The following is a 21538-nucleotide window of genomic DNA, read 5'->3' on the forward strand; positions in this document are numbered from 1 at the left end:
CATCCAGAAAATGTGGAGAAGATGATGTTCATTAAAATGAATTATAATCAATTCCTCCGCGGAGACATTGACCAGCAGCAATTGCCTCCACAAAGTACACAGGGAGCTGACATGGTGGATTCCAGTGGGGACGAATTGATAATCTGTGAGGAGGGGGATGTACACGGTGATATATCGGAGGATGATGATGAGGTGGACATCTTGCCTCTGTAGAGCCAGTTTGTGCAAGGAGAGATTAATTGCTTCTTTTTTGGTGGGGGTCCAAACCAACCCGTCATTTCAGTCACAGTCGTGTGGCAGACCCTGTCACTGAAATGATGGGTTGGTTAAAGTGTGCATGTCCTGTTTTGTTTATACAACATAAGGGTGGGTGGGAAGGGCCCAAGGACAATTCCATCTTGCACCTCTTTTTTCTTTTATTTTTCTTTGCGTCATGTGCTGTTTGGGGAGGGTTTTTTGGAAGGGACATCCTGCGTGACACTGCAGTGCCACTCCTAGATGGGCCAGGTGTTTGTGTCGGCCACTAGGGTCGCTAATCTTACTCACACAGCTACCTCATTGCGCCTCTTTTTTTCTTTGCGTCATGTGCTGTTTGGGGAGGGTTTTTTGGAAGGGACATCCTGCGTGACACTGCAGTGCCACTCCTAGATGGGCCCGGTGTTTGTGTCGGCCACTAGGGTCGCTTATCTTTCTCACACAGTCAGCTACCTCATTGCGCCTCTTTTTTTCTTTGCGTCATGTGCTGTTTGGGGAGGGTTTTTTGGAAGGGACATCCTGCGTGACACTGCAGTGCCACTCCTAGATGGGCCAGGTGTTTGTGTCGGCCACTAGGGTCGCTAATCTTACTCACACAGCTACCTCATTGCGCCTCTTTTTTTCTTTGCGTCATGTGCTGTTTGGGGAGGGTTTTTTGGAAGGGACATCCTGCGTGACACTGCAGTGCCACTCCTAGATGGGCCCGGTGTTTGTGTCGGCCACTAGGGTCGCTTATCTTTCTCACACAGTCAGCTACCTCATTGCGCCTCTTTTTTTCTTTGCGTCATGTGCTGTTTGGGGAGGGTTTTTTGGAAGGGACATCCTGCGTGACACTGCAGTGCCACTCCTAGATGGGCCAGGTGTTTGTGTCGGCCACTAGGGTCGCTAATCTTACTCACACAGCTACCTCATTGCGCCTCTTTTTTTCTTTGCGTCATGTGCTGTTTGGGGAGGGTTTTTTGGAAGGGACATCCTGCGTGACACTGCAGTGCCACTCCTAGATGGGCCCGGTGTTTGTGTCGGCCACTAGGGTCGCTTATCTTTCTCACACAGTCAGCTACCTCATTGCGCCTCTTTTTTTCTTTGCGTCATGTGCTGTTTGGGGAGGGTTTTTTGGAAGGGACATCCTGCGTGACACTGCAGTGCCACTCCTAGATGGGCCCGGTGTTTGTGTCGGCCACTAGGGTCGCTAATCTTACTCACACAGCTACCTCATTGCGCCTCTTTTTTTCTTTGCGTCATGTGCTGTTTGGGGAGGGTTTTTTGGAAGGGACATCCTGCGTGACACTGCAGTGCCACTCCTAGATGGGCCCGGTGTTTGTGTCGGCCACTAGGGTCGCTGAGCTTAGTCATCCAGCGACCTCGGTGCAAATTTTAGGACTAAAAATAATATTGTGAGGTGTAAGGTGTTCAGAATAGACTGAAAATGAGTGTTAATTATGGTTATTGAGGTTAATAATACTATGGGATCAAAATGACCCCCAAATTCAATGTTTTAAGATGTTTTTTAGGGTTTTTTGAAAAAACCACCCGAATCCAAAACACACCCGAATCCGACAAAAAAAATTCGGTGAGGTTTTGCCAAAACGCGGTCGAACCCAAAACACGGCCGCGGAACCGAACCCAAAACCAAAACACAAAACCCGAAAAATTTCAGGCGCTCATCTCTACTAACAACATCTAGAAAAGCAAGGCAAAATAAAAGTTGGGGAGGCCGAACACCGCATATCCCCTTTTGAGGCTCTCACCTCCCCTATGCAAGGCCAGATTGTGGACTTAGGGGGTCAATGTAATAAGACTTGGAGAGAAATAAAGTGGAGTGAGATAAATTACCAGCCAATTAGGTCCTATCTAACATATTTTAAACACAGCCTGTAACATGGCAGTTAGGAGCTGATTGGTTGGTACTTTATCTCCATCCACTTTACCTTTCTCCAAGACTTAGTAGCCCTTATCCTCTCAAATGGCTATGGAGGAGAGGCTTTAAGTAATAACTCGCAGTTTGTCGGCCTCCCAGGGCTGAGGGGTCTACTCTGGAGAAATTTCTTGAGGACTTGCTGGTGCAATAATTTGTTAGAAATGGCTTTTCCCCTCATATCTCAGTGGAGCCAGCCCATTGTCTCCCCCCAGCCCAGAACCCTATTGAGGACATTCATAGCACATCTGCTTCAATTCAAGGATCAGGATGCTGTCCTATGTTTGGTTTGGCTTCATGCTTCCTTAAACTTGACAACAACATTGGGTAAGATTATTATTTTTTTCTCTCTGGCAGCCCAATGGAGCTATACAATTGTAGCTCCATTTGGGCACGATGTCTGCCGATGTCTGGATATTAGCTCACACAACCTGCGGGGACGGGGGGGGGGGGGGTGCTTAAATGCACAAAAAGTGATCCATGTGGGTGACCAAACTGCACTTTTCCTGATCGTGCCCAGCACTTTGGTCAAGTTTAGCCGCTTTATGCCGCTTAATCCGACCTCTTTGGTCTCAATCAGGGCGATATAAATGATCAAATGAATATCGTCCCGTGATCTCCCAACACTTTAGACAGCAGATCAGGCGTGATATAACAATTGTGTCAGTTTATTCTGACTTTGCTCTAGACTTTTAAAAAGTCTTTCCCACTTACTTTAGGTTAAAAAGAAACTGTGATCAACAATTTCAGCACTCCATGCTTTTTCCAGCTTGTCTCTGGGTGATGGTGGATGGGACTACCCACATCTTTAATACTCAGCAGGAGACTGAGGCATGGCTGGATCAGCACCTGAGCCTTCATTGTTAACATACCCTTTGCTAAACTTTTTGTCACTTTCATCGTGGCTGTGGGATGTGGGAACAGTGGGTTCCTTGCCTACCATTGTTTTGATGTATTGAACTTTGATTATTACTATGTTGATATATAGTGTTGTATTGATTTATTTCTATGCTATGGCGCTGTATGGGGAATTTTGATAGGAGAGCTTTACTAGTAATAGTTTAAGTTTAGTAGCCCTCTAATTATATTTGTCTGCTGCTACTGACATTCTTCACAAGCTCTTTGTCTTGTTCTACTGCTGCAGTGTTGTCTGAGTTGCTCTACTTTTTCTTGGCTTGTGGGGGTATCCCTTTTCTGTGGTAGGTTCTATGTGTCTCTTCTCCCTCCTTGTTGCCCATATCTGTTTAAATTCTCTGTTTCTAGGTGGTGATTCTGGGTGGGTTCATCTGCTCACTTGGAACATCCACGGCATCAGTGACAAAATGAAGATGTCTCTCTGTTGTTATCTCAGGTCAAAAAATATAATGTTGATATTGTTTGTCTTCAAGAGATTCACCTCTTCAGTAGTCGTATTATGACCCTGAAGAAAAAGTTGATATAGCTGGATGTATAATTTCCCCTAGTTCAAGAGGTGTCTCTGTACTGCAGGTGTTCTCATCCAAGGTCTTCAAGTCACACTAATAGTACAGATTTAAGTGATATTCATGTTTGAGCACAAATGGTTAAATCAAAATAACTGATGTACTAATTAAGTCAGAAATGGGAAGACAGAAGCGACTATGTGGGCAGGATGTACTAAAGGGAAAATGCTGTAAACCCCCCATTTTTGGGGGTTTTACCGCATTTTCATATGTACTAAGACCTGGCCGCCGGGTTTTCGCCACCAAGGGTATCGCCATCTTTTGATGGTGAAACCCTATAAAAGCCTATGGGCTTCTTACTGCCAGCTGCCGCATCCCAGCCGCCCCGCACCACTCACGCCAACCCCCCTCCCCCCCAGGCCTACCTGGCAGCCCTGGTCCCAGAACCCAAACTCAGGCTGCAGGGAGAAGGAGGAGCCCGGGACTCACTGCTGCCTGCTTGCCGTTGTCTGGGAGATGAGAGACCCCACGGAGGTGACGGAGACCCTCCGCACAACCTTCTGACTGGTAACTCGGGGGGGGGGGCCTGTCATCGCATTGCAATGTTAATCGCATTTGTTAGTACAAGGGGCGGCGATGTATTTTAATACATCCCGCCCTGTGTCTTTTCTGGGGCACACTTTTAATTAAAGTAATATGAATTAAAACTTAACTTTTAATTTATTACACTTAAAAGACTGGAGGAACAGACAAAAACATATATCATTTTTGACATAAATACCAGGTTCAGCGGAAAATTGACGTGTGAGTGAAAAGATCATTTTCCTTATGTAATAGTATATTTTATCCCTACAGAATATTGAGTATTAGTCAGGAATTTTCTCACTGGGCTCTAAATATACTCCAATATCATATGTGAACTTGATTGAATGTCTAGCCTCCAATTTAGTGAGCTGTCAGAATCTCAGTTGTCTGAAAGAGATAAACACTTACAGTACCTATTATTCTCTGGTGGTCTCCCATCCAGGTACTAACCAGGCCCGACAGTGCATCACATCCAAGATCAGACGAGGTTGGGCATGTCCAGTGTGGTGTGACCATAGGGCAATGATCCAACACACAACATCAAATCTAAACACATACACTTATATATTTAAAAAAAACCTTCTTTTTTTGTAAAGTACTAGTTTAAAGTACTTGTTAAGTCACCTGTGCTCAAGAATGGCTATCCTTAAAACCTGGACTATTAGTCTGCCTTGAGGACCGTCTTTGGTAACCCTTACTGTACTGGATAGTAAACATCTTCACTTTCGATTGGAAAATGTTCAAATTGATCGTTTGGGAAGCTATACTGTTAGAGTATTTATTAATTCCCTACTTGTTCACATTTTGGTGATATATATTACTCCTGCTTATACTAATAATGTTTTAAAGCGAGCAGTTTCATTTGTTACGTTTCTCTCTTCACCCCAGTCATCTGCTTGGTTGATGAACAGCTCGTCTGACCATTTTAGAGAGTCACTTCTCCTTCCCCCCCCCCTCCTCCACCCCTTTCTTTAAGTTGGTTGCTGAGTTTGGATGGTGACTGACTGATAAGTCACCTTTAGCTTCTCCTGTTAGTTTTCTACTCATCACACGTTCTCCTGTATAGATTTTTCTATCTACTCTAATTTACCCGTAGGATTTCTGAGATTGATTATTTATCTAAAGGTGTATCTGACCACTCTCCAATGTGCATTAGTACTGGTATTTTCCTTTTGAAGGGTGCATGCATTTGGAAGGTCATTCCCTACTGGTTGGACCTCATGGGTGTTGGTTTGGAACTGGAGTCAGCTTGGGTTTCATATTTTGAGGATAATGCAGCTCGGATATCTGTGAATGTTTATGTTATTTCTCCTTACACTCTAGATCGCAGCACTCGATAGGGCTGCCCTCCCTTTCGTGCACTGTTTGTGTCAACCATTGAGTCTTTGGCATGCCTGATCTGTACAGATTCATGAATCTGGGGCCTATGGGCTGGTGATACTGTTGACACAATAGTTTTATATGCAGACTACTGTACATGCGTTTGTTCCTGGCTGATGTTTCAGTTTGTTGGAGTGTCTTATGTGGGTTATTGAGGACTTATTATTGGTGTATTCTTAGTACTCCTGGTTAATTGGTATAAATCGAATATTTTCTCTTTTAATTGTAATGTGACTACCTCCCCTGCCCCTATCAGTGGACTCTCTCCTTTAAATACTTGGGTGACTACATCCCCCCAACCCTATCAATTTTGTGGCCTGTAATGTGATGCCAATTATGGATTCATGGAAGGTGGTAGGTTCAAAGAAAATTACTTTATAGAAAGTGTAGTGCATAGGTGAAATAGCCTTCCATCAGATGTGGTAGAAACTAAGACAGCCGAGCAATTTAAACATGCTTGGGGGAGACATAAGAATATCCTTGCAAAGAACTAAGAAACAAATCAGGGTTCAAGTTACCAAAAGGTAAAAAATGGGCAGACTAGATGGACCAAATGGTTCTTATCTGCCATCAAATTCTTTATTAACCACTTGCCTGGCATTGTCGCATTGTTTGCAACCAGACCAGGCAGTGAGTTATTTGATCTTGTCGCATATGATTTGATCAGTAAGATACACAGTGGATGGCTACCAGAAGATAATCTTCTAGCAGCTGTCATTCACATAGGGACCTCCCAGTCCCTCTGTTTACCTGCACCCTCCCCGTACCTGCCATGCTGCCGTTCACTGCTGGTCATTCAGCATGGCAGGATCCCCTGTGGATGCATAGATGAGCAGCCCCCCAGGAAATGTAAATTAACACACACCCCAGTCCCCCAGTATGTACTTGATGGCTGCTCAGATGAGTAGCACTGGAAAAATCAAAGTTGCAATGGTCGGAAATGGTTTCTGATGTTCTGATGGTGATTATGCAATGTTCCAATGTTTGAAAACCTGTATTTATATTTTCTTCACCTAATTCATTCAGAAAAAAACAATATATGAATGGTTTGTGGTATAAAAAAAAAATCACCACTTAAGTGGTTAATAGATACACATTTGTAAATAATAGCTTCCACTCACTGTTATGGGTCATATTAACCTGTTTAAAATGGTTATTGAGCCTAAATATGTATTTATTTTCCAGCACTACCCTATTTTTATCACTAGAAATTTTGAATCCCTTCCTCCCTCCCTCCCTCCCTCCCTCCCTCCCTCCCTCCCTCCCTCCCTTCCTTCCTTCCTTCCTTCCTTCCTTCCTTCCTTCCTTCCTTCCTTCCTTCCTTCCTTCCTTCCTTCCTCCCTCCCTTCCTTCCTTCCTTCCTTCCTTCCTTCCATTGCACTACATACTTTGTGTAGATATAATTCCTCTGGAGGCCTAGCTCTTCCTAATTTAAGACTATTTTGTATTATATGGCCTCTCATTTGGTGCATTTAGTTCACTGGTTGGGAGCAATAGTTTTGATCCAATATTGTCAGGGTTCCTTGTTGGGCGGACATGATCCTCTTAATCTCCTCTATAGGTCTTGTTCTCTAAAAGCATGGCAGAGGGCCAACCCCCTTTACTGCATTAGGCTTCACTACTTTAGTGATTTGAGCAAGATTTATTTGGGGTAGAGGGTCTGGATCCTGATGTTCCTCTCTGGTTCAATGGAAATCATGGTGTTTTCAAAATTAGCCACCTGTTTCAAAATGGTGATTTAAATTCCTTTGAGCAGTCAAGCTGCGCATGCCCAGTTTGGAACTGCCCCTCAGCTAGTCTCCCTTCCCTCTTTAAGACTACACTCCTTAGACTGCCCCCTAGAAAGGTAATTTCTTATCGCCAGTGTGTCCTTAAATCCTGTTATTTGCTGGATGGTTTTTGTCTCTCCTAGGAATGAATGAGAGGTCGATCTAGGTCCTCTTCAGGTTGACCACTGGGCTCAAATTCGAGGATCTCTCTATGACACCCTATGTGTTTGCTTTTAACAGATTCATTATATTATTATCTGTATAATCTACCATAACCCTGCTATTCTTAAGATAAGACTAATACTACCAATAATTGTCATAAATGCTGGGCTCTGGGGCATGCCTTGTGGCATTTGCTTTGGGACTGTCGTAAAGTTTACAACTTCTGGCTATAGGTGTGGGCTGATATTAGATCTACTGTACCAGCATTGCCATCTACTGATGCCAGGCTCTGCCTATTTGGGTTAGACAATGAAGAATTTTTCAATGCCTCTATCTATAGTTATGTCCTAGCCCTATCCACCCTTGCTAAGGTTAAGGGGCCTAATTCAGACCTGATCGCTAGCAAGCGATGTTTGCACTGCTCCGATCAAATAGTCACCGCCTATAGGGGGAGTGTATTTTAGCTGTGCAAGTATGCGAGCGCATGTGTAGCAGAGCTGTACAAACAGATTTTGTGCAGTCTCTGCGCAGCCCAGGACTTACTCAGCCGCTGCGATCACATCAGCCTGTCCGGGACCGGAATTGACGTCAGGAACCCTCCCTGCAAACACAGGGACACGCCCAGGGCCTGTGCAAGGGTGTTCAGCGCTCCCCCTGCAAACTATAAATTTGTGCCCTCCCTACCATACATAACAAAGTGACAGTACGCGCCGAAGGCGCAAAAAAAATGGTGGAGTGTGGCCACACAATAGTACCAATATAGTAGGTTGCAATGGTGTTGGCACTCACGGTCATGCAAGAAACGTGCTAGAAATTGCTTCTACGTTTTCGGTTTTATTTTAAAAAAGTCACAATTCCTGACAATGATTTTTTAATAAAACCGAAACGTAGAAGCAACTTATAGCACATTTGTGAGTGCCGCCTACTCTATATTTACACTGGAGGGCACTGGGCAACTACTTTTATACACAGTTTGAAGTGCCGGACATACAAAACATATATATATATATATATATATATAGATAGTTGGAATAGGCGGCACTCACAGGAATTCTCAAAGAAGAAAACACTCAGACCAAGTAGTCTATTTTGTCAACGTTTCAATTTAGTAAATACATTTTCGTCAGGACATCAATAAAAACAAATATGCTCACCTTTTAAAGCTTCACCCAAGTGCACAGTTCATGCCGCCGCGTCCCGCGCTGGTCTCGTCTGACGTCATCATTGCGCGCCCGTCCCGGGTCTCCTGACGTCAGGTTGCCAGGTTACAGGGAAGCATAGCGGCCAGTGTAAACAAACCCCTCACCATCAGATACTGTAAGAAAATGTAACAACATGAAAGGCTCCATTCTTTGGTTATATATAAAGCCAGTATTATAATAACTTAATTTGTTAAAGCAGCAATATACATCAAAATTTTCCTTAATAATTAGGACTATATTTAAATCACTAAATTTATATGAAGCAATGGAGGCTAAGTTGATCGTTAAGTCCATGAGGTTTCACTGTATTTAGCTCATAAATCCAGCGTGCCTCACGCTGCAATAATACTCTTGCTCGGTCTCCTCCTGTGGGGCTTTCAGGAACAATATCAATCATTTTATACCGGAGTGTTGAAAGGTTGTGCTTAAACTCCTTGAAATGCTTAGCGACCGGCTGGTCGATTTGCTTTCCATCCAGCGCTTGGCGAATGGCACTTCTATATTGCGCCATGCATTCACGTAAGGTACAAACCGTTTTGCCAATATAGAATAAGCCGCAAGGGCAGCGTATATAATATATGACAAAACGGCTGGTACAGGTCAGGACATGGTGAATTTTAAATTTCTTTCCCGTTCTGGGATGTGTAAATGTATCTCCTGGTTCAAGGAAACTGCAAGTAGTGCAGCCAATACGACGATAATTTCCTGGCTTCTTGGTTAGAAAATGCTGTGACTTACTGTTCTTCAAAGATGTCAGCTCAGTGATATCTGTGTGTACCACCCAATCACGGATATTTTTAGATCTCCTGTAACACGGTAGTAGTTTGGTATTCTGCAACAGAGAAAGATTCTTGTCACTTGTAATGATTGGCCAATGTCTCTTAGCTACTCCAGTGATTTCCATACTGGATGTTGAATATTCATTAATATAAGTGATTCTATCCTCTGAGCTAACCTTCTTATCCTTCTTCTTTAATAGTTCCAATCTTGGAATAGACATGGCTCTATTCGTTGCTTTATGTAGAGTCTGTGCTGAATACCCTTTTTGCAAAAATCTTTTTGTCATGAGATTAAGTTGTTCACTTTCATCAGCAGAATTGTCACAGATTCTCCTTACACGTAAGTATTGAGAGTAAGGCAAACCTTCCTTTAATGCTCTTGGATGATGGCTTGAAGCATTAAGCAGGGAATTGCAATCAGTTGGTTTGTTAAAAACTGTGGTATTAAATTTTCCCTCGTTAATCTTAACATATACATCCAGGAAATGGATACAATTATCACTGATCTCAAAGGTAAATTTGATGTTAGGATCCATCAAATTAATTTCTGTCATCATATCAATGAATTCATCTTTTTCACCATGCCATAACATAAATATATCATCTATATATCTATAGAACATACCTATTTTTGCTGACAAGTGCGGATTACTGAAAAAAAGATCTTTCTCTACTGAAAACATAAATGCATTGGCATATGCCGGGGCCACGCAAGACCCCATCGCACAGCCAAGGAGCTGTATAAACATCTCCCCATTAAACAAAAAATAATTTCTGTTTAGAACTAATCCTAAAAGCTCCAAAAGGAAGTCTAGATCTGGTCCCACATATTTGGGGTTATTCGTTAATAACCTCCTTGTTGCTTCAATACCTCTAGTGTGTGGTATATTGGTGTACAGACTTACGATGTCTATAGTACACATCCAACATCCTTCCAGAGAAAACTCTACTTCATTTAGCTTATTAAGAAACATGGTTGTATCTTGAAGATAGGTGTTTTCTGCCTGAATCACCGGTTGTAAATATACATCAAGATATCGTGATACATCATAAAACAATGAATCTCTTGCCGAGATTATAGGTCTCCCAGGTGGTGAGATGGGATCCTTATGCAGTTTTGGCAGTAGATAGAAAACAGGTGTACGTGGAGATGTTTTAAGCAGGGAGGCAGCAGTGCTAGAAGAGATGTAGTTATTATCTACTGCTTCTTTCAGAGTTTCCTCTAATTCTTTACTAAACACTTCTGTGGGATCCTTCTCAATTCTACGATATACACTATTATCATTCAACTGGCGATAGGCTTCCGTTGTGTAGTCATCAACATTGAGAACTACAATCCCACCCCCCTTATCTGCGGGGCGGATTACAATATCTGTATATCTAGACAGATTCCTTAATGCCAATTGCTCTGATTTATTAAGATTCCCCAAGATATTCGGCTGTTTAGTAGATTGTGCATCTATAGTGCTTGTCATTACATTAGTAAAGGCTTTGATCGTAGGACTGATAGAAGGAGGATCAAATAGAGATTTGTTCCTTATCGGACAGGTTTTAATGGTATTGCTCTGTTGTTCTTTTTTGTTCCCGAAGTATTCTTTCAGTCGTAGTTGGCGATTAAAACAATAAAGATCCACCTTGCTTCTAAAGCCATCGTGAGTATTGGTCGGGACAAAATTTAAACCCTGTATACAGCTGGGTGAATTCTACTCCAGGGAGACCGCGACAATTTAATTCCAGATATAGACGACACCGCCGATTCCCATTGGAAACAGATACAGAAAGTGGACAAAATACTTCTAATAGTGAGGGTGAAGGGGCAAGTACCAGCAAGGATACTCTAGAGACCCGTCCCCCTTTAGGAGTGATCACCCGTGCAAAGCCAGATGGCAGAAGAGAACACCAACGAGGAGGGGGAAACAGTGCCAGAGGCAAAGGAAAAGGGAATACCAAGATGAAAAAGTAATATTTAATTTATCTGACAGGACTCTAACTGAGAATGAAATCATTGTTCTCAGAAAGGGTTTAAATTTTGTCCCGACCAATACTCACGATGGCTTTAGAAGCAAGGTGGATCTTTATTGTTTTAATTGCCAACTACGACTGAAAGAATACTTCGGGAACAAAAAAGAACAATGAACAAATCTCTATTTGATCCTCCTTCTATCAGTCCTATGATCAAAGCCTTTACTAATGTAATGACAAGCACTATAGATGCACAATCTACTAAACAGCCGAATATCTTGGGGAATCTTAATAAATCAGAGCAATTGGCATTAAGGAATCTGTCTAGATATACAGATATTGTAATCCGCCCCGCAGATAAGGGGGGCGGGATTGTAGTTCTCAATGTTGATGACTACACAACGGAAGCCTATAGCCAGTTGAATGATAATAGTGTATATCGTAGAATTGAGAAGGATCCCACAGAAGTGTTTAGTAAAGAATTAGAGGAAACTCTGAAAGAAGCAGTAAATAATAATTACATCTCTTCTAGCACTGCTGCCTCCCTGCTTAAAACATCTCCACGTACACCTGTTTTCTATCTACTGCCAAAACTGCATAAGGATCCCATCTCACCACCTGGGAGACCTATAATCTCGGCAAGAGATTCATTGTTTTATGATGTATCACGATATCTTGATGTATATTTACAACCGGTGATTCAGGCAGAAAACACCTATCTTCAAGATACAACCATGTTTCTTAATAAGCTAAATGAAGTAGAGTTTTCTCTGGAAGGATGTTGGATGTGTACTATAGACATCGTAAGTCTGTACACCAATATACCACACACTAGAGGTATTGAAGCAACAAGGAGGTTATTAACGAATAACCCCAAATATGTGGGACCAGATCTAGACTTCCTTTTGGAGCTTTTAGGATTAGTTCTAAACAGAAATTATTTTTTGTTTAATGGGGAGATGTTTATACAGCTCCTTGGCTGTGCGATGGGGTCTTGCGTGGCCCCGGCATACGCCAATGCATTTATGTTTTCAGTAGAGAAAGATCTTTTTTTCAGTAATCCGCACTTGTCAGCAAAAATAGGTATGTTCTGTAGATATATAGATGATATATTTATGTTATGGCATGGTGAAAAAGATGAATTCATTGATATGATGACAGAAACTAATTTGATGGATCCTAACATCAAATTTACCTTTGAGATCAGTGATAAATGTATCCATTTCCTGGATGTATATGTTTAGATTAACGAGGGAAAATGTAATACCACAGTTTTTAACAAACCAACTGATTGCAATTCCCTGCTTAATGCTTCAAGCCATCATCCAAGAGCATTAAAGGAAGGTTTGCCTTACTCTCAATACTTACGTGTAAGGAGAATCTGTGACAATTCTGCTGATGAAAGTGAACAACTTAATCTCATGACAAAAAGATATTTGCAAAAAGGGTATTCAGCACAGACTCTACATAAAGCAACGAATAGAGCCATGTCTATTCCAAGATTGGAACTATTAAAGAAGAAGGATAAGAAGGTTAGCTCAGAGGATAGACTCACTTATATTAATGAATATTCAACATCCAGTATGGAAATCACTGGAGTAGCTAAGAGACATTGGCCAATCATTACAAGTGACAAGAATCTTTCTCTGTTGCAGAATACCAAACTACTACCGTGTTACAGGAGATCTAAAAATATCCATGATTGGGTGGTACACACGGATATCACTGAGCTGACATCTTTGAAGAACAGTAAGTCACAGCATTTTCTAACCAAGAAGCCAGGAAATTATCGTTGTTTTGGGTGCACTACTTGCAGTTTCCTTGAACCAGGAGATACATTTACACATCCCAGAACGGGAAAGAAATTTAAAATTCACCATGTCCTGACCTGTACCAGCCGTTTTGTCATATATTATATACGCTGCCCTTGCGGCTTATTCTATATTGGCAAAACGGTTTGTACCTTACGTGAACGCATGGCGCAACATAGAAGTGCCATTCGCCAAGCGCTGGATGGAAAGCAAATCGACCAGCCGGTCGCTAAGCATTTCAAGGAGTTTAAGCACAACCTTTCAACACTCCGGTATAAAATGATTGATTTTGTTCCTGAAAGCCCCAGAGGAGGAGACCGAGCAAGAGTATTATTGCAGCGTGAGGCACGCTGGATTTATGAACTAAATACAGTGAAACCTCATGGACTTAACGATCAACTTAGCCTCCATTGCTTCATATAAATTTAGTGATTTAAATATAGTCCTAATTATTAAGGAAAATTTTGATGTATATTGCTGCTTTAACAAATTAAGTTATTATAATACTGGCTTTAGATATAACCAAAGAATGGAGCCTTTCATGTTGTTACATTTTCTTACAGTATCTGATGGTGAGGGGTTTGTTTACACTGGCCTCTATGCTTCCCTGTAACCTGGCAACCTGACGTCAGGAGACCCGGGACGGGCGCGCAATGATGACGTCAGACGAGACCAGCGCAGGACGCGGCGGCATTAACTGTGCACTTGGGTGAAGCTTTAAAAGGTGAGCAGATTTGTTTTTATTGATGTCCTGACGAAAATGTATTTACTAAATTCAAACGTTGACAAAATAGACTACTTGGTCTGAGTATTTTCTTCTTTGAGAATTCCTGTGAGTGCCGCCTATTCCAACTATCTATACATTGCTTTTGGAGGGCACCAAGGTCGATGTTATCCACAAAGTGGAGTGCCGGGCATTTGTCTGCATATATATATATATATATATATATATATATATACATATATATTACTAGCTCTTGTGCCCTGCTAGTGGGCGATGGCTCCCACACACATGCAGTCCATTATCGGGTGGCACTCAGAGACTGGACATTGGTGAATGCAAAAAACCCTGCAGTGTGTGTTTAATTAAATCGTGATGTTTCGGGAACTTGCCTTCTTCAGACATAAATACAGCACAAAGTGTGACAATAAATACAAGTCAACGGCATCACGACCATACTTGGGGAGGAACAGGAGGGGGGTAAGTTATTGCTCTTTACCTCTTGCAATTATTGTCACACTTTGCACTATATTTTTGTCTGAATAATGGACAAGTCCCCGAAACGTTACTATTTGATTAAACACACACTGCGGGGCTTTTTGCGTTCACCAATGTCCAGTCTCTGAGTGCCGCCCGTTCTATGGAATATATATACACACACACACAGTATATTATCCACCCCCACATATACAGAGATTGCTTGATATAGGCAGACAGATATAGATAGATTAGATAGATAGACAGATAGAAACTGTACAGAGACAGACAGACAGATAGGGTAGGATAGATAATCACACAGAAAACAAACTCACCCAGTTGAAGTTCCTCACACACTCACAGGGTGACGGGCAGTCTATCTATTATTCCTTCAGGCAGGTGAGATGGCTCTGTGGAGATGGGGGCATCTAGTGGCTCCTGGCAGTACTGCAGTCTGCAGTAACACCTCTGCTCTCGGAGCGATCACTAGCCCATTACGTCACTGCACTGACACAATTATCAGCAGCATGGATGGATTAGAAGAGCCGTGCCTCGTGCTGCCCTGGCTCTGCTGGCTGCCATTACTGGTAAAAAGGGCGAACCAGAAATACTTGCAGCAAGCAAACAGTATGATATTATAGGCATTACTGAAACTTGGTGGGACGAATCTCATGATTGGACAGTCAATCTAGAGGGCTATACACTATTTAGGAGAGACAGACTAAATAAAAAGGGTGGAGGGGTGTGTCTTTACGTAAAGCCGTTTTTAAAACCTGATATACGGGAAGATATTCAGGAGGGGACTGTAGACACTGTCGAGACATTATGGGTAGAAATTGCATCCAGGGAAAAAGGAATAAAAAAGTTAGTATTGGGTGTATGCTGTAGGCCGCCTGGTATCAACGCATCTGATGAGGAATTGTTACTAAAGCAAATTGAAAGAGCAGCAGGAGTAGGAGACATAGTAGTGATGGGAGATTTTAACTATCCAGAGATAAACTGGAAAAACGATTCATGTGATACTGCTAGGGGCAATATGTTTTTAAACACACTTAATGATAACTACTTAGTTCAACTAATTGAGGAACCAACTAGGTACAATGCAATCTTAGACCTGGTATTAACAAACAATGGGGATTTGGTATCAGGTATTATAGTAGGGGAACCCATCGGAAACAGCGACCACAATATGGTCACATTCAATATCAGTTTTCATAAACAGCCCTATACTGGCTCAACTAGGACTCTAAACTTTAGCAAAGCGAATTTTGAAAAGATGAGGGTATTTTTCAGGGATATTGAATGGGAAGGTTTGTTTTTAGGAATAAATACTACGGAGAAATGGGAGGTACTAAAATTCCTGATAGCTAAAAATACACTCAGATTTATTCCTACAAGCAGCAAAAAAAGGAATAAAAATCATAAACCGATGTGGCTTAACAAAAAGATAAAGGAACTTATGGGCAAGAAAAGGAGAGCATTTAAAAAATACAAATCTGATGGGGAAGCAGAGTCATTTCAGCACTATAAGGAATGTAACAAAATATGCAAAAAGGAAATAAGAGCTGCTAAAGTAGAAACTGAAAAACTAGTAGCAAAGGAAAGCAAAGCGAATCCCAAAAAATTATTTAAATACATTAATAGCAAGAGATTAAAGAAGGAGAGTATAGGCCCTTTAAAAGACAAGTTGGGAGTCTTAAGCAAAAATTATAATGACATAGCGGACACACTAAATGAGTTTTTTTCAACAGTATTTACTAGAGAGGACCCAATTCAGGTACTAACACATAATCTCAATAATGAGAATATCCCACTGATAGGTACTTATTTATGCGAGAAAGTAGTCTGTGACCGATTAAAACATTTAAAGATTAATAAGTCACCAGGTCCCGATGGTATTCACCCAAGGGTTCTAATGGAGCTTCACTTTGAACTTGCAAAACTGCTATTTTTGATCTTTAAGGATTCAGTAATATCAGGTATGGTTCCCAAAGACTGGCGTATAGCGGAAGTAGTGCCTATATTCAAAAAAGGAAGTAAAGCTGAACCAGGTAATTATAGACCAGTTAGTCTTACATCTATAGTGGGGAAAATATTGGAAGGTATTCTAAGAGATAGTATTCAGAAGTTCCTTGAAGTCATTAAAAGGAATCAACATGGGTTTATGAAGGACAGATCCTGTCAAACCAATTTACTTGACTTTTATGAAACAGTAAGCGCAAACCTAGATCAGGGTAAAGAGGTGGATGTAATCTTTTTAGATTTTGCCAAAGCATTCGACACTGTACCACGCATGAGACTTATCTACAAGCTACAAGAATCAAGGCTAGGAAGCACAATATGCACTTGGGTCAAAAACTGGTTAGATAATAGGGAGCAGCGCATTGTGGTTAATGGATCTTTTTCAACTTGGACTGAAGTGTTAAGTGGTGTGCCGCAAGGCTCAGTATTAGGACCGCTATTGTTCAATATTTTCATTAACAACCTAACAGAAGGTCTAGAGAGCATGGTGTCAATTTTTGCAGATGATACCAAATTGTGTAAAGTTATAAATGCGGAGGGGGATGCTGAGTCGCTTCAGAACGACTTAGTTAAATTAGAAGCTTGGGCAGCGAAATGGAGAATGCGCTTCAATACAGACAAGTGTAAGGTAATGCACTGTGGTATCAAGAACAAAAATAACACCTACATACTAAATGGGGTGAAATTAGGGGATTCTGTACTGGAAAAGGACTTAGGTGTCCTCATAGATAGCAAACTAAGCAGTAGTACCCAAAGTAGGACTGCAGCAAAGAAGGGAATTGATGCTAGGGATGAGAATATTATACTCCCGTTATATAAATCATTTGTGAGGCCACACCTTGAGTACTGTGTACAATTCTGGGCACCTTACTACAAAAAGGATATCCTCAAATTAGAAAAGGTTCAAAGGCGGGCGACCAAACTAATTAAGGGTATGGAGACGCTGGAATACGAGGAAAGGCTTGCAAGACTAGGCATGTTTACACTGGAAAAGAGGAGATTAAGAGGGGAGATGATTAACATTTACAAATATATAAGGGGACATTATACAGATCTTGCGCAGGACCTGTTTTTGGTTAGATCAACACAGAGAACTCGTGGACACTCGCTCAGGTTAGAGGAGAGGAGATTCTGCACAATACGGCGTAAAGGCGTATACGTGTTTGGAATTCCCTGCCTGAGGGAGTTGTAATGGCAGACTCAGTCAACACCTTTAAGAATGGGTTAGACAAGGATATCCAGGGTTACGGGGCATAGTCACGCACTATGGTTATTATAAAAAAGAGGGGTAAAACGTAACGGCAGTCATCAACTTCAATCAAAATTTTCTACAAAATAATCGTGCATAGGAGACCACAAATAGGTTGAACTCAATGGACAATTGTCTTTTTTCAACCTTAGATACTATGTTACTATGTTACTTCCTGTCAATCTTCTTGCGATCGCCCGTGCGAACGAATCCGTCGCACAAACCCATCGCTGAGCAGCGATCCGCTTTGTACCCGTGCCATGCGCCTGTGCATTGCGGAGCATACGTATGCGCAGTTTGGACCTGATTGACCGCTGTGCGAAAACGCACAGCAGCGATCAGGTCTGAATTACCCCCAATGTTGCCTGACCCTGGTGTGCCATGTATCCCCTGGATATTTATAAGTGGCGTACACTTGTTAATGACACCATAGATTATAAACACTATACCTGCAGGAATACATATTAAAAAATCATAAACTTTGGGATTGGTGGTCTCAGGCACCATTGGGCCTTAGAAAAGTCTGCTTATAAAACTCCTTCCTATTTCTTTATTTTGGTGCCTCCACATTCTGTGATTTGTCTTATTCTCTGTTAATTTACTTTCATCTCAGAGTAGGACACTCAACTCAATGCTTGGGTGTGTGAAGGCTGCTTTGCTTACACCTCAATTTATCCCCTTCCATAATTACCCAAAGTGTACAGTATATGCACAGCACAGACTAATAGTAAATCAGCCCATGTCATGAGTTAGTTAAAAGCATCTGGCCTGTCCCTCCAGAAAGTACAGCAATTGCAGAACTATTTAGAAGCAGTAATCGAGCGTTAAATTAGCACATCTAAGTATGAGTGTGTCTGAGCCCATAGACAGGAATATACAGTTTAGTTACCTACCTCATTCTGCAAGAGACTCCCTGAAATAGCAGCAATCTCACTCACTCTCTGAATAGTCCAGCAATCTTCCTGATTGCACCTTACCCCCATTATGCAGCTGTTACATTCTTGGGGGGAAAATAAATCAGAGATACAGACATTCAAATGGGATCATCAGTACCATTTCCCTGCATTGGTTATAAGGCACAATGATCCCTATGGCCACATGCATTTTAAATAAGGTTTCTCGTGGCCATTTACAGTATATGGAACCTCTTGTGGCCACTTACAGTATATGGAACCTCTTGTAAAACACAATACACAAATGAATTCTGCAAAATATCAGTGTCTTTTCTTCAACAAGTAGATCTTACAAACTTTGGTGCTCATTTACATTTGGATGTAAGCCATTTTCATGACACCCCTCTTCGATGTAGGAGTATGCGCCCGCGCTGATAGGTGTTACTTTCACATCTCCCTGAAATGCTTTTTCAAAAGTAGGCAAGCATGGTATACAGCAGTCATGCAGGTCATTTTTTTTTCCTGCAAGTCACATACTGTAAGCAGACTTGTCTTATGGTGAGACACAGGATAATGGGGGTCATTCCGAGACACTCCCAGAAAACGGTCAGTTGACACCCACAAACGCCTTCTTCCTGTCAATTTCCTTGCGATCAACTGTGTGAATGGATTCTTCATTAAATCCGTCACTTAGCAACGATCCGCTTTGTACCCGTACGACACGCATGCGCATTGCATCACTTCAGCCCATTCGTGTCCGGATTTGACGTCATACACCCGCTCAGCGAATGCCCAGCCACACCTGCATTTTTTCAGACACGCCTGCATTTTTGCAAACACTCCCTGAAAACGGTCAGTTGACACCCAGAAATGCCCCCTTCCTGCCAATCTTCTTGCGGCCATCAGTGCGACTGAAAACGTTGCTACAACCTGTGCACAACCATAATGGGCTTTGTACCCGTACGAAGCGCGTGCGCATTGCGGCACATATGCATGCGCCGAAATGCAGATTTTTAGCCTGATCGCTGCGCTGCGAACAACGGCAGCTAGTGATCAACTTGGAATGACCCCCCATGTCTTTCAAAAGGGCTGGAAATTGTAACTCTCAACTCCAGAGAAACATTTAAAATGTTGTATGCACACTTATCTGTTCTCTGTCTGATGTGTAGCACTGATTAACAACATTCTCCATTCCATTGCAGCTTCTCAATTCTCCATCTGCAAATCTCTACAAAATACTGATGATTTCCCACCACCACCTCCTGTACCAGAAAATACAATTATGAATAAGCTGCAGCACACAGAAAACGGTACTGCATGTCATTCTTACTGAGTACACTGTCAGGGCTGAGTACTGCTGGAAGGCAGATATTTTGTGAAGTGTTGTTGAAAGTCCTAGTGTATTTGTATGAATTGTGTTATACCTCCACTTTTATTTGTTATGATGTTTTAGTAAAGGGGGCATCCAGGCTGGCACAGCAGGGGGTGGTTTCGGCATATGAAGGCAGGTTGAGGGCGTGGAGGTGGCAATCACGTCATCGTGAGTCGTGACCCCACCACCGCTATACAGTGCACAGATTACAGGCTTTGTAAAGCAGGGGGCAGGACTAAGATGTTGGGATTCAGCGAAGAAGTTGCGTGATCACCCTGCCCACTGGCTGGGTAAGCAGACGGCTTTGGCATGGAGATTGTGGGGGGTGCAGACAAGTGGATGCCAGCTCCGGGTGACTTGCCCTCTTTTCCGGGAGGCAAGGAGTGCCACGCGATTTTTGGGAGCTTCGTGTCCATTCCAGGAGAGTAGGCAAGTACTGTCTAACAGTGTCTAACAGAGACTTATAGGTGACATTGATAGCCACAGCAGTAACATTGTGCTGGTGACCGATCACTATAGCGTGAATGCAATAGGCACATGTAGGAGATGCCGACAACTTATCAGTGGTGCCGTGCTCCGAGCACTATTTAAGCATCAATAATTTATATTGTTATAACTATTTGACTGATCACCATAGCGCGGATGCAATAGGCACACACAGGAGACGCTGACAACCTTATCAGCGGTGCCGTATACAGAGCCATATTTAAGTATCAATAACTTACATTGTTACCACCATTTGAAAATAATTTGGAGGAGTCCATTTAAAAAGTTATTACCTCTCCCAATTTTGTGAGACATATATGATTATTGGATTAGTACAAAACCGAGTGTGTAATGATAATCCTAAACAGGAATTCATGAAGTGTATGTGTACGAAACGGCAACATTTCACGTCTTCGCAATACATTACCGTATCTCATGACCCATAATTAAGAACCCAATTAATGACCCTGTCTTTAACAATGGTGGTCATTTTTGAATATGTGTGACTTTATGACAATAACACTGTCATAATTTGACAGCAGTCACACTTAGGTACTACGGGTGGTTATTATTAAAAATATTGTGGAGAATTATATATCAGACCCTGACAGGGGAATATTTACAATAACTAAAAGCTCTAACAATTAAAAAAAAGTAAATATGTACAAGAGGGAAATACAGATGCTGTTCTACTGTTCACTGGGATAGTGCAAGATACTAGAAAAGAACTTGGGGGGGTCTTTGCGACCTGATCGCAGGCTAGGATTTTTCGCTGCGCTGCAATCAGGTCAGAACTGCGCATGCATATGCACCGTAATGCGCAGGCGCATCGTACGGGTACAAAGTGGATCGTTGCTGAGCGATGGATATTACGAAGAATCCATTCGCACAGCCGATCACAATGAGATTGACAGGAAGAGGGTGTTTGTGGGTGTCAACTGACCATTTTCTAGGAGTGGTTGGAAAAATGCAGGCGTGTCCAAGCGTTTGCAGGGCGGCGGGCTGATGTCAATTCTAGGCAAGAACAGGCAGAAGTGATCGCAGCGGCTGAGTAAGTTCTGAGCTACTCAGAAACTG

General features: G+C 42.1%; 1 protein-coding gene across 3 annotated transcripts in view; it reads left to right on the plus strand.

Moving 5' to 3' along the window:
• The window catches only part of ABI3 (ABI family member 3), a 116186-nt gene that overhangs the window by 69257 nt on the left and 25391 nt on the right, over positions 1-21538 (plus strand). For all 3 annotated transcript variants that reach the window (XM_063963553.1, XM_063963554.1, XM_063963555.1), the window contains one exon: positions 19806-19913. In XM_063963553.1, the coding sequence (XP_063819623.1) occupies positions 19806-19913 (108 nt within the window). The remainder of the gene's footprint in view (positions 1-19805; positions 19914-21538) is intronic.

This window comes from Pseudophryne corroboree, chromosome 3 (assembly GCF_028390025.1).
Source record: "Pseudophryne corroboree isolate aPseCor3 chromosome 3, aPseCor3.hap2, whole genome shotgun sequence".
Classification (NCBI taxonomy): domain Eukaryota; kingdom Metazoa; phylum Chordata; class Amphibia; order Anura; family Myobatrachidae; genus Pseudophryne; species Pseudophryne corroboree.